Raw genomic sequence first — 14,445 nt, 5'->3', positions numbered from 1 at the left:
TCCCATCCTGTAGATCAAGACCAGTGGCGTAGCGTGGGGGGTGCAGGGGGGGGCGGCCGCACCGGGCGCAACATCTGGGGGTTAGTGTTAGGGGGCGCAAATCCACGGGTTAGGGAGCGCAAATTACTTGCCTTGCCCCGGGTGCTGACAACCCATGCTACGCCACTGATCAAGACCACCCCCAGAAACATCATACATACATCACAGAAAGGAGGGGTTGAGGGAGGAGTTGTGGTGGTAACCTGAGTGTCCTGTCACCTGGCTGGTTCCCCCTTTCCCCCTCCCCATGAGTACTTTCCAGGTGACAGAGGGGAGTTTGCAGTTTCCTGCCCCCAGAGGGAAGAGCTGATTATTGTCCTTTGTTCCAGTCCATGCTGAATCCACTCCCATATGAAAGTTCTTTGTGATCTTGATGGTCTTCTGTCTGGGACCATCAGGGTTGGCATAGCAACTGGGCAGGGCTCCTGTGTATGTGCTGGTATGCTCAAGGGATTATGGCTGCCCTGTATCAAACCTTCCCCATTTTGTAGTCCTTCCTTCATGGAGTAAAATAAAAGTGGAACAGTGCAAATCCAATGTATGGTTGATTTTCTATGAATTTATAACAGAAGTGTAGCGTATGTCGTGTGTGAGTGTGAGTGTGTGTGAAGTTTGTACAAACTGAATGATGGGGGGGGGGTTCCTGCTACACATTTAAAGGGTTGGCTGGCGATAACTACCAATACTGCCTGACAAATACTGCCTCTTATAGAAGCGGTCATCATGCTACTTGGCTAATAAACAGCATATTTGCCCAGATGTCCCCCAGTCTCCTATAGCTTCAGGAAGCTGTTGCTTTCAGAAAAAAATATTTTTTTTTGGGGGGGGGGGACTGGCAGATACCAGGCTCCACTTGCCCCAGTTCCCTGGAAACACAAACAAACCACAACATCCCCTCCAAAACACTAATTAATATATTAAGAGAAACTCTTGTCTAAGGCTTATGCCCCTGGCAGAAAACACCACTTCTCTCGCTTATTGTCCTCAGGCCCCAGCTGGCTGCAGAAACGCTCCTTCTGGGAGATACAAAACTATTGAATAGTGGGTCTCTCAAAGCAGCCTTGGTGGGAAAGGCATGCAATGGCAGGAAAGTGAAGCAGGAGGGGAGGAGGTTTTCTTGGCAGTTGAGAGATGGCTGGCTTCCAAGCCCAAAGGGCATGCCACTTGGCCAGGGTGATGCTCAGCTGAAAAGCCCTTCCCTTGGGCAAACTCACAGCATGGCTTGCCTCAACACTCACGAGGGCTGATTCACACGACCCTGGAGCCTGCTTGTTTTCAGCCCAGAGGACACAAAAACGGTGCCAGCAGCTGTATCGGCGGTGGCGGCTCTCCTGCAAATCTGCCCCCATTTTTAAAGCTGTGCTTGCACGGTCCCCTGGTTAGAAAGATGGTGGTATCAGGGAACACATCGATACGGATGCTGTCTCCCTCAGACCTTATCATCATGTGCAGAATTCGACTCTTATCACACACAGCGTCTGTGGCAACGCCTCCCAATGGATCCTGAAATCATACACATGCCAGGGACTTGCCCCATCAGGCAGAGGGAGGCAGCTGCTACAGGCAATATATTTTGGGCACTTCTAAAGAACACAAACAGTTCCTCATTATATTTTTGCTTCGGGTACGCACAGGAGTGGTTTCTTTGCCTTGGGCACCAAAATACGTATTAGACTGCTTTGCACTTGGCCCTGGCAAGAGACCACGAGTTTGCTATGAGGGTTACAAAGGCTTTCCTTGATGGCGAAGCCTGTTCCTTATGTTCCAACAGCCACTGAGTGAGGTCACGGTTGATACCCCTCTTGCCTCATTCAGGTAAGGCAGGTGGGATTCAATCACATACCTGCAAATTCAGGTTGCAGCATCAATAGTTGACTGGGAGGTTCTTGCTCAAGAAACCTGCATCTCCAAAAGATCAGACTTCTTACTGTAAGGAAAGTGACAGGGAAACGCACTGGAACACCATCTAACTGTCCTGCAAACAAATCGGAACGAACGCTCAATAAAGAAGTGATCTGGAAGTGATTGCAGAGGCCTGATTTTGCTCTGTGCCCAAAGCTATGGCAGTAAGGAATCTGAATTTGAGAGTGGCAGTGCGCAAAATAGTAATAATAATGGCTTTGTGGGTTAAACCAGAGCCTAGGACTTGCCAATCAGAAGGTCGGTGGTTCAAATCCCCGCAATGGGGTGAGCTCCCATTGCTCTGTCCTAGCTCCTGCCAACCTAGCAGTTCGAAAGCATGTCAAACTGCAAGTAGATAAATAGGTACTGCTCCGCCGGGAAGGTAAACGGCGTTTCCGTGCCCTGCTCTGGTTCGCCAGAAGCGGCTTAGTCATGCTGGCCACATGACCCGGAAGCTGTACGCCGGCTCCCTCGGCCAATAAAGCGAGATGAGTGCCGCAACCCCAGAGTCGGCCACGACTGTACCTAATGGTCAGGGGTCCCTTTACCATATTTATATGGATACCAACTGAGAACACCCATAAAAAGCAATCGTACAAAAAAAGGGGAAATTTTGTGAAAATAAGAAATATTTAGTGGGGAAGGGCTCCTAATTTTGTCCTTGCTCAGGGCCCCATATTTCCAAGCTCACTTATCTTTGAGCTCTTCGGGGGAAAAGCTGGGCTATAAATGTAATTATCATAAATAAAATAAAATAACCGGCCGCTGACAATGCGCAAAACCATCGTGGCCAGCAGCCCTCGCCTTCCACGAATTTCTCTTCTAATCCTCTTTGAAAGCGATTTTGGTCTGTGAATGGTGGCGTGGGGGGAGACCGCAAATAATTTCTGCTGGGGGTGGGGAAGTCGGCGGAGGGACTCGGCCAGGGCTGGGCGTGACCGAAATGTGCGTGGAGGGACGTGGGGACACCCCTCTCCGCCCGTCCCTCCCTCGATCCCCCCCCCAACCACCTCCCCAGTCTCCACCTCTTCTGGCCGGCGAACCTGGGATCTGCCGACCTGCCTTAAAACTATCGGCAGCCAGGCGCTGCGGCTCCGAAGAAGCGAACGCGCCGTGCGCTGCAAGGGGAGCAGCAGGAGGAGAGAGGAGCGTGTTTCTCTCTCGATCTCTGGAGCAGCCGCCGCCGCCAAACCCAGCCCGTCGGGGCCTCCTTTGCCCGTGGGCTGCCTCTCCCCGCCTGCCCGGGGCTTTCGCTTCTCGGCTGCACATGGATCCCCGGGGATTCCCCGGCACAGGCGGTGCGCGCTGAGCAAAACAGCACCGGAGTTGCCTCCTCCTCTCCGCGCGCGCTTTGGTTTTTTCCCCTCCCCGGCTGTTTCCCGGGGACAGGTTGTTGCAAAGGCACCGCCGCGTGGGGCTTGGACCTGGCCATGCTCGGCTCCTGGTGGCTCGTGGGACTCTTCGTAGGTAAGCAGTCGCGCGATATTTTTGTTTTTTAATGGGCGCGTGGGTTTGAGCTTGCATCATCGCCTGGGGTTCCTGCCTGCCGCTTTGGAGCGTGGAGACTCGCGGCTCCCTCGGCTATGCCCTGCGGATGGTCTCCAAGGAGCTGGGTTAGCCTCGGCACCGTTGCACCCGTAGAGCGTCAAGGGGTAAAGCGCATTCCCACGTGTAATAGCAAAGCGCGGCTGCAGTCGGGAACGTCTGCACGGCTGGGGATGGGGAGTTGCGCGGGCGAGAGGATTTAGTGCGCGCCCAACACCCTCGCGGAGGCGACAGCGCTTAAAATGGAATCGCAATTCCCTTTAATTGCTCTGTTGGCCTCGAAGTCAGAATAATTAGGATAATAATAGTAATAATAATATGAAGGAGTGCAATCCTACACGTGCCTACTCAAACGCAAGCCCCGCAAGTATGTAGCATAAGAGTAAGTTGCACTGAAACCAGCGGGATTTGCTGAATAGGCACCCGTAACAATTGCGCTGTAAGGGTTATTGAGTGTGAATGTCCTGTGATTAATAGGAAGCGGTGGCTACTCCAGATTAATGCGGAGTTCACGGTTGTGACGCTTTATGTGTGAGTTTGTGTATTTAAGTGCAGTCGGAACTGGAAGAAGTTGAACCCTCCCATGCAGCAATATCGATTCCGATTGGTATTTACACCCTATACACAAATGTGCATAGGATTGTACTCCAGAATAAGTTCCACCACTTACTCCAGCGTCCGGAACCTCTGACACCCATCAGTATGGATTGAAAAGTGTTTGGTTTGGGGGGTTTGAAGTCTTTCTGAACAGGTCATGGCAGTTGCATTAATGGGACAGGACAGAACAACCAAGATGAAAGCTTAATCCGCCCAGAACACGAGGGATTGATATTGTGTGCGCGTTTTCCAGAGCGGATCTTCTTTTGGGGATTCCTAAAATTTACACTTCCTTGCTCGGTTCTGTCCCCCATTTCCTGGTACTGTGGCTCCCTGTCTTTCAGTGCTTTGAAAGGATGCAATTTTGCCAAAGTTGCAAGTTGCGGAGACTTTTAATAAATCTGTCTCCTGCGTAGACTCAGCCACCTGGGCTTCCTTCTGTAATGAAAGGATGGGGGAAATAATTAGGGGTTGTGTACAGGCATACAAACTGCCCCCCCTACATAAATGTGCTGTGTGTGTAAAAAGACTTGCCCCTTATGCCAGATGCGCAGTTACTTGTGGAACAGGCACTGCCACACACAAAGGAATCCCTTCTCTCCTTGCTTCCCATGTCCTGGGGATGGACAGCAGGTTCTCTTGCTAAGCCCCTGACTCAGTTTTAAGTCCAAATGGTTCCCCTGAGCTTGCCTGGCTCATCTGGGACAAATTCCAGAGAATTGCTTGCAGCTAACACGGCAAAAGGCTCCTGCAGCAGCTTAGAAGCCAAGCCAATATATTGCGGCCTGATTTTTATTTTATTTTATTTTTGGTAGAGAAGAGCCTCCTTTGCCAGATGTGTGTCTCTCAGCTTACTCAGTTGAGGAGGGTGAACATGTGCACACACTCTTTTGTCAATTTTGGTGTGGTCCCCGTCCCCACTCCCCTGGAAGTCCCAAGTTGCCGATCCGTCAGCTTGCAGATATTTTGCTGCAGCGAGAAAGGGTTACACGCAGACATGTACATGTGTTTGGGATCTGCTTCTGTTTGCCATGGCAGGGAGCTTGCCTGGAGGAGCCAGCGCCAGTCTCCGACAGCTAATAAAAGATCACAGCTAATAATGAGGAAGAGACATTGCTGGCTTCAGCCAAGCACCTGAAGGTGGTGGTGCCAATCTCGATTGCAAAAGGAAGGCGGCTGGGAGGGAAGGGTTTTTCTTGGCTCTGCTAGCCTCCCCCTTGACACCCCCACTGTCCGATATTGGTCAAGCTTAACTAGCCGGGCAGCAATCTTCAGGAACTGGAAAACTTCCATCCCGTTTGATTTGGAGATTCGTTCCACCTTCTCCCTTCGCTTGAAATGCTTTCCACAGCTATTTGCAGCGTGGTAGCTTTTTTTAAAACTATATTTTATTAATATTCATGTAGCACATATTAAATACAGAGGGAATGACCGCGATCTGCAAACAGTGGACCAGACCTGTAAGGCGCGCTTGTTCTCTTTTGCATATCTTAACAGGGAAATGTGCACCTATTGAGGAATGCAAGTTTTGTGACCATCTGAAAAGCCGCTTACAGGTGACTTGTATAGTCTGGGAAATGGGGAAATGCATTTTCGAGCCCTTGCAAAATTTGTCGTCTTTCCCACCTTGAACGACAGCTGGCATTTGCCACATTTTCAGCAGTTATAGTTAATGTGTCCTATAGCGTAGGATGCTTTGGACTACAACTCCCATCAACCTCCTTCCCTGTTTCCCATTGATTAATAAAGACTGTTTTATTCCAGCAGGCTTTTGCTGCATACAAGTAACTCACGGTTCATACACATTCAACTTGTGCACATTCAACTTTACGTGCTAGACAAAAAAAAAGTTCTTTAATTTAAAAGGGAGCTGGGCATCCAGGGGGAAATAAACTTGGGGAATCCCACCTGCCATTGCACCCAGTATGTTTTGACTATACAGTGGTACCTCGGGTTACATACGCTTCAGGTTATAGACTCCGCTAACCCAGAAATATTGCCTCAGGTTAAGAACTTTGCTTCAGGATGAGAACAGAAATTGTGCTCTGGCGGCGTGGCGGCAGCAGGAGGCCCCATTAGCTAAAGTGGTGCTTCAGGTTAAGAACAGTTTCAGGTTAAGAACGGACCTCTGGAACGAATTACTGCATTTTTCGCTCTATAACACACACCTGACCATAACACGCACGTAGTTTTTAGAGGAGGAAAATCCGTAGGCATGCCACCCGTAGGCATTCCCTCCATAACACACACAGACATTTCCCCTTACTTTCTAGGAGGAAAAAAGTGAGTGTTATGGTGCAAAAAATACGGTAAGTACTTAACCCGAGGTACCACTGTACACAATTTTGGCTTTATCCTTGGAACACAACCTCTCTGCAAGTTGAGAGTCACCTGTATGTGGCAGATAACATTTTCATGCTTGACTTTAAACTGCAGGTGCTGTCTCCTTGGTTGATAGTTTTATACTGTTGTTTTAATGAAATGGCAATGGTAAAGGTTGCATGCTGCCCTGAGTACTGCTTTTGACCCAGGACAGCAGGATAGAAAAGACATTTGTAGCTGAAGAGACGTGACAGGCAAAAAGCTGAAATTGTCCCAAATGGAAAGGGCATAGAACGGAAAGAAGGATATGGAGGCATGAGAGCAATTTTTATTGCATCGCTGTGGCCTAGTTCTCACAAATGGAAGATGATTCAGTAAACCTGTATCTCAATTGGATCACTTAGAACAGGGTTCAGCAACCTTTTTCAGCCGTGGGCCAGTCCACTGTCCCTCAGCGCATGTGGTGGGCTGGACTATATTTTTGGGGGGGAAATGAACGCATTCCTATGCCCCATAAATAACTCAGAGATGCATTTTAAATAAAAGCACACATTATACTCATGTAAAAACACGAGGCAGGCCCCACAAACAACCCAGAGATGCATTTTAAATAAAAGGACACATTCTCCTCATGTAAAAACACGCTGATTCCCGGACCATCCGCGGGCCGGATTTAGAAGGCGATTGGGCTGCATCTGGCCCATGGGCCTAAGGTTGCCTACCCCTGACTTAGAACTACAGACAGGGACTCCCAGGACAATATTTTTCCCCAACCTTGCCACACATAGAAAACTATCATGCCAGGTGGAAGGGTTTAGCTTAGCTAGGCCAGACCCTTCCTGCTAGCTTTCTCTCCATAGTTTTTTTTTAAGTATAGTGTTAAGTTGTGGGTGAACATATCAGACGACACAGCGATTCTTCAAACAGCTCTTGTTTATTCACAGGCCAGAACAGAACTGAACTGAACTGAAGGGTTCAGCCAGCCTGCTTATACAGAGCTCCAGTACAACGCAACTGTAACAACGTTCTGTAACTATCCAATCACTGAACGTCACTTTCAATCCCTTATTTGCATATGTGGACCTGAGTGAAAACTATCCACAATATCCCCCTGCTGGCCCAGGGTGAGAACTTCAGTACATAACACATACCGGTAGCTTTCTGTGCTGTGTGACAGAGCACATGGCACTTTGAGCAACCCAGATTCAGGTTCTTCGTCTTATTCTCCTGCTTGTGCAAACTATACACGTGTTTAGGGTTCTATGAGGAGGCCATAGGAACACTGCCTTCTTTTTGAGTGGTCAGCTCAGCTTAGTATGTTCAACACTGACTGACAGAAGCTTTCCAAAGTTCAGACCGGAGTCTCTCCCAGCCTTACCTGGGCACGTGCATTTAAGGCAGATGCTCTGTCACTGAGCTACGGTCACCTTACTTCTGAAAATAAGTCCTGGAGTTTTCTGTTGTTGTTTTGCGTCATTCCTTTCTCTGATGTGCTGATCCACCACGGCTGCATACCGCCTCCTTCAGCCTAAAGCTTGCATTTTGGATTCCTAATTTTGAGCTCCGGGTCTTTGCAGTCTTGTTTCTTACGCACGATAACACAGCAAGTGTCTTATGGTGGGATGGGGGCTGCAGGAGTCTGCCTATAGATGGGGCACTTGCTACTTTAAGCACAGTCTGTGCCGTTGGGCTAACAGAGAGCAAAGTCTGGTTGTTGGCCAGCTGTAGCGAATAGCTAAATGCTGCTGCTAAGCCTGCCCTGGTAGAATGCTACAAGATAAGAATTGCCTTTGTTCTGAAAAAGGCGGGCATTATTTAGGAAATTGTGCTATTGTTATCCAGATCCTTTAAAAATAATAATAGGACTCTTTGAAAAGCTGTGAGTATTCTAAAACAGAGTACCTAAGTTTTGCTTGAAGTGTAGATCTTCATAGCTGCCCTGCAAAATTTGAGAGGCTGGGAGGACTGAGACCCCTCTATGCTGATAATGCTCCAGAACACATATAGTGCAGAAACAGTCTGAGTTAATGGGGATTACTGGAAGGCAGATATGAGATGAAGAGTTCTGTATAGTCTGAAAGCTTGCATACTCTGGCTTGACTATAAGTTATTGTGATAAACTATTGCCATATATACAACTGTTCAAGCTGTACGACAGTGGAACGGATTCCTTTGGGGGGTTGTGGACTCTCTTTCCTTGGCGGTTTGTAAGCAGAGGTTGGATGGCCATCTGTCATGGATGCTTCAGTTGATATTCCTGCATTGCAGGGGGTTGGGCTAGATGACCCTTGGGGTCTTTTCCAACACTACGATTCTGTGTTTCTATGTATTAACAAATCTCAGGAAACAAGACAGAAATAGCCTTAAGGTAAGAGAGAAAATTGATTGAAAATGTAAAATAGCCCTACTAAGTTAGCAACAAAGGGACGTGGGTGGCCCTGTGGTCTAAACCACTGAGCCTCTTGGGCTTCCTGATCGGAAGGTCAGCGGTTCGAATCCGCGCGATGGAGTGAGCTCCCGTTGCTCGGTCCCAGCTCCTGCCAGCCTAGCAGTTTGAAAGCATGTCAGAAAAAGTGCAAGTAGATAAATAGGTACCACTCCGGCGGGAAAGTAAACGGTGGTTCCGTGCACTGCTCTGATTTCCGTTGCGCTAGAAGCAGCTTAGTCATGCTGGCCACATGACCCAGAAAAACTGTCTGGGGACAAACACTGGCTCCCTCGGCCTGTAAAGGGAGAAGAGTGCCGCAACCCCAGAGTCGTCTGCGACTGTATTTAACTGTCAGGGGTCCTTTACCTTTTTAAAGTTAGCAGCTGCTCTGGTTTGTTGTTGTTTAGTCGTTTAGTCGTGTCCGACTCTTCGTGACCCCATGCACCAGAGCACACCAGGCACTTCGGTCTTCCATTGCCTCCCGCAGTTTGGTCAAACTCATGCTGGTAGCTTCGAGAACACTGTCCAACCATCTTGTCCTCTGCCGTACCCTTCTCCTTGTGCCCTCCATCTTTCCCAACATCAGGGTCTTTTCCAGGGAGTCTTCTCTTCTCATGAGGTGGCCAAAGTATTGGAGCCTCAGCTTCAGGATCTGTCCTTCCAGTGAGCACTCAGGGCTGATTTCCTTCAGAATGGAGAGGTTTGATCTTCTTGCAGTCCATGGGACTCCCAAGAGCCTCCTCCACCACCATAATTCAAAAGCATCAATTCTTCAGCGATCAGCCTTCTTTATGGTCCAGCTCTCACTTCCATACATCACTACTGAGAAAACCATAGCTTTTACTATACGGACCTTTGTTGGCAAGGTGATGTCTCTACTTTTTTAGATGCTGTCTAAACTGCTCTGGTTAAAAGGGAATTAAAACCTTGGGAGGGGCGGAGAGTGGAGAGAGAGTGTATTACCTGCAATGCCATTCTATATGTCTACTCAGAAAGACATATGAATGAGTTCAGTGGAACTTCCTCCTAGGTAAATGTGCATAGGAAATGACCGCTATGCAGAGATCTACGGCAACTGAGGGGTCCAGTGCATGTTGCCTTCTGGCATGTGGGGGTCAGGAGCAAAGCTCAGACCCATGCCCCCACTATAGAATATATCAATAATTTCAGCATGTGCATGCACGTGAAAGGACATCTGAGACATCTGCCATAAAAAGTCATAGTAGTTCAATAGGGCATATGAGTGTGTGTGTGCACAAGGAACATCCTGGGTCACATATTTGGGGGATATGTATGAATCTGAAGCTTGACGTTCTACTTCACTTTCTTAATCAGCACTCTTAGGGGAGAGGATGAGCCCCCTCCCCCATAGCCGGCCTCGTCATCACCCACAAGTTAAAGGGATGCCATTATCTGTTTAATTTGTTTACCACTTTATATTTCTAAGGGATGTGGGTGGCACTGTGGGTTAAATCACAGAGCCTAGGACTTGCTGATTAGAAGGTTGGCAGTTTGAATCCCCATGATGGGGTGAGCTCCCGTTGCTTGGTCCCTGCTCCTGCCAACCTAGCAGTTCGAAAGCACATCAAAGTGCAAGTAGATAAATAGGTACCGCTCCGGCCGGAAGGTAAACGGCGTTTCTGTGCGCTGCTCTGGTTCGCCAGAAGCGGCTTAGTCATGCTGGCCACATGACCCGGAAGCTGTATGCCGGCTCCCTCGGCCAATAAAGCGAGATGAGTGCCGCAACCCCAGAGTCGGCCACAACTGGACCTAATGGTCAGGGGTCCCTTTACCTTTTTATATTTCTAAAGAAATCTCTGTTGACATCTCTCTCTCTCTCTCTCTCTCTCTCTCTGTGTGTGTATGTATTGATTGTTTATAAGTTAGTGGGTGCCAGACACCCTAAAATCCTGGATCCGGTAGGTGTTAGAATTTAATCAATGCTTGAAGTGTTAAAACTGGGTGCCAGACTCGTGTATATTAAGTAAGGCCTGTGCGTATTAAGATGTGTGCTAGACAATGCTAATCCCTTGGAATCAGCAAGCGTTAAAAGCTCATTAAGCAAGGCTCACTTTCTTGTGAGGTGATAGCTCGCAGGTTGAGCCATGAAGAAAACAAAAGGTTCAAGGGACTCTGTCTGAACCGGCAAATGGATGGGGCCCCTCCCTCCATCTACAGAGAAAGCCAGAGCTTAGAGGAGAGAGATTAAAGTTAGAGTTGCTGTGATGTGAACTAAATGAAAAACAAAACAGCAGGCAGAACATGATGACTGATCCAGAGCTGTGCCTGTGGAAGAAGTAAGACCCTCTTGGAGCGTTAATGCTATGACCCCCTCCATTGTAGGTTCAGGTTATATATATGTGTAAATAAACCATATATCATAAAGACACCACTGTGCCTCATTGCCGAAAGGAAGCACAGACGCTGGGTAAATGCTCTTGGGACCCCCTGAAATCTTGCACCACTAGGAGATTGGGATGTGCAATAATATATTTAAATACAAAACAGATTCCAAACAATAAATTTAAGTAACACACTTAAGTAATAAGTGGCCTTTGGAAGAGACATTCAGTTGGTACTGCAGGGGTTAAGTAGCCTCTCCCTTTTGCCCCTGTCATTTCCAGGCCTGGACCTTCCTTTCTGGGCTTGATGCCACAACAGGATTGAGCTCATTTAAGAGATGCTGTGATTGCGTCAGTTGACATTCTTAGTTTGATGACACATGGGGATTTTTACATCAATAAAAACCAATTTCACTCTTAAGGGGTTGTTGTTGTTTTTTAATGCAATTAGTTAACCAGTTTGGCACAGATTTGGGGGTACCCAGAAAGAATGATAAAACTTGCGAAATGTGTATGCTTCAGGATTCCTGTGTGTCCCAGCTTCTCAATGGGATTTATAAAGGTTGCAGAAGGTTATACAGTGGTACCTCGGGTTAAGTACTTAATTTGTTCCGGAGGTCCGTACTTAACCTGAAATTGTTCTTAACCTGAAGCACCACTTTAGCTAATGGCGCCTCCTGCTGCTGCCACACTGCCGGAGCACAATTTCTGTTCTTATCCTGAAGCAAAGTTCTTAACACGAGGTAATATTTCTGGGTTAGCGGAGTCTGTAACCTGAAGCGTATGTAACCTGAAGTGTATGTAACCTGAGGTACCACTGTATACCCAAAGAGAAATGTGTGTGGACCCACAAGATCAAAGACTGAACTGCACTCAGCCAAATGCATCGCTTGGACAGTATTGCTGGGGGCTGAACCTCATCCCTTCGCACCTCATTTTGAGCTTTAGATTCCTATCAGATTTTAAGGCAAACATTTTTTTTGGGTGAGTAGCAGTTTACTGCCCTTCTTCTCTGCCTGCACATATGCTATCCCCAGAAAAAACAAAACCTTGGTTCCCAGGACCTTCATCTTCCTGCTAAGCCTGCTTGGAGGGTCTTTTGATTTGTGCGGCTTGAAATTTAACATTTTCATCTTGGCTGAAGGCTCCAAGTCTTTTCCAAGTCTAGCGAAGGAGTTGTTGGGACACCATGACCTGCTTTCAGTTATTTTGCAAACTCAACTCCACACACATGGCAGGTCTTCAAACCAGGTTCTAGGACGACGACGAATGGGCTGTGGAAAGCTCTTTGGTCCATTGGAAGGAGAGGTGTAGTGGTCTGGGTTTGCGCGAGGTCGAAGACCCATTACAATTTCCGCGACAGGGTTTCCGTCTCCAGTGTCCTAGAGCCAGCCACTCAGCATGGATCACACAGGGTCCCCGGACGTTTCACCATCTATTGATCCCTGTGCCACCACTTTATTTCTCGCTGCCACCACCCAGGCCCTACCTGGGACAATACTGAGTCCAGTCAGGGTTAAACTGGAACATAAACTTTTGTTTATTTATTGCAGTTTAACAAGCGTGTGGTTTCATAAATGGTATCGGTCAATTACAATCATGGGGTGCCTATCCAGACCTATAACTTCCGCCACCTGCTCTCACTCACTAACCTGCCTCTCAGATATTTACTTGTGTTCCTAGCCCCTAACTGTTTCGGACTCAGCTTATTTCACTACACTAACTCAACCTACCCACAAACTCTATCCCAATTCACTCCCACTCCAACCAACCACCCAACTCCCAACAAACTCCTCCCAGAGCTGGTTTTATAGTCCCTCTGACTCCACCCCCCTGGGTCCTGATTGGGTAGCCTGTTTAACTATTTCACCTCTAGCACTCTCATATGTTAACGTCGCAGTCAGCCATTGTGGCCTTGTTCCATGGTCACTCTGGAGCAACACTGGGGAGTTGGTGCTTCAGTTCCAAGAACAGTGTGCTCAGAATATAGTAGATCTAGCTAAGGCTTGGAAAGCGTGAAACATAAGCTTGAAAGCTTATGTTTGCAAAACTTGGGAGAGATGAAAGGAATTAAATGAAAAAATGTTCTGTGTAGCCAAGGAGGATGGGATTATTCCTTGAATAGTTTCTTGCCCATCTCCAGACCCAGCAGGAGCTAAGTCAGAAGTTCCCCTGATTTGCATTAACTAATGTGGGTTACAGAATTAAGCTTTCCTTGGTGGAAGATTTGGAATATCCTGTTGCAGAATGTGGGGTGTTTTTAAATAAAATAAAATATTTTTTTTCAACACCGATAATACACAATCCTAGCCTCTTGGTTAACACGCAAATTGCAGATGATTTAAGAACTGGCTGGAGCTGGTGGGAGAGTGGTGTAAAACATCCGGAGGGCACCGGCCTGGGGAAGGCTGCATAAGAATCCTCCCAGCTGTTTTTCTGATCCCAGGCATGTGTATTTCATTTTCAAGTGCTGGCAACACCACCAGCTTCAAAGAAGCAGATTATAGAACAGATACACTTTATTGGCTGTGAATCTCTCGGTTTCATTGAAACGCTAGTACGTTTTATTAGAATTTGGAGACTGGAGATGTTGGTTGTCGTCAGCATCCTTCCTTCGCGCAAGAGCAGGCAGAATTTAGGAGGTGCATCATTTGGTACCCCTCTCGGCCTGGGATTAATTACTGCAGCAGTTGTCTTATCTCCGGGCAATCACAGTCCAATTTATTGGTTTAATAATCAATTAAACTGTTGCAGAAATCCTGCTTTGTTTTGTTTTTTAATTATATTTCATTGGATTTTCCAAAAATTAACACATACATTCTAATACATCATGATTTCTTTTTGTTTCATCGACTTTCCACCCCATTTCCCACGGTGTTTTTTAATTTCTCCCCCTTTGCTGCACCCTAACATCTGTCTCTTAATACCATAACAACAATTCAGTGATCTCTAATACCTTTCGTTGCTCATAGTTCAAATCCTGATCACGAGTTCATAATACTTAGAGTGTTTCTTTTAAGTTATCCGAAAAAGGCTTACATTCTAGAAGTTCTCTTTCATGTGGTCTGATTTTGCTCAGGTTGTCTGGAAAATGAATTTCTTGCTTTAGCACAGGGGTGGAGAACCTTGGGGACCAGATGTGGCCCTCCAGGAATTTCTGTGCGGCCCTTGGCACTCTCCCCCAGACCACACCCTCCTTGAGCGTTTCTGCTGGGCTGGACCATATCCTTGAACTCTGATAAAGCCGCTTTGCTTGCCTGGAGGGAGGAT

At 47.5% G+C, this 14,445-nt stretch overlaps 1 protein-coding gene and 1 long non-coding RNA gene across 2 annotated transcripts in view; one reads left to right on the top strand and one right to left on the bottom strand.

Annotated features, from left to right (window-relative positions):
* Nucleotides 1-174: 174 nt before the first annotated feature.
* Nucleotides 175-2,863, bottom strand: LOC309534452. Its single transcript, XR_014220739.1, has 3 exons — nucleotides 2,633-2,863; nucleotides 1,883-1,966; nucleotides 175-1,414 (listed from the first exon to the last, which is right to left on the bottom strand). It is a non-coding gene; the product is annotated as an uncharacterized lncRNA (long non-coding RNA).
* A 139-nt stretch (nucleotides 2,864-3,002) lies between these two features.
* APCDD1L (APC down-regulated 1 like) overlaps nucleotides 3,003-14,445 on the top strand; it is a 44,487-nt gene continuing 33,044 nt past the window's right edge. The window contains exon 1 of the mRNA XM_082226183.1: nucleotides 3,003-3,408. Coding sequence (XP_082082309.1) covers nucleotides 3,372-3,408 — 37 coding nt within the window. The 5' untranslated portion in view covers nucleotides 3,003-3,371. The remainder of the gene's footprint in view (nucleotides 3,409-14,445) is intronic.

Source organism: Podarcis vaucheri, assembly GCF_965113315.1.
Source record: "Podarcis vaucheri genome assembly, chromosome: 6".
NCBI classification, from domain to species: Eukaryota; Metazoa; Chordata; class Lepidosauria; order Squamata; family Lacertidae; genus Podarcis; species Podarcis vaucheri.
Note: the sequence above shows the minus strand (reverse complement) of the source record. Positions and strands in the feature narration are given on the sequence as shown.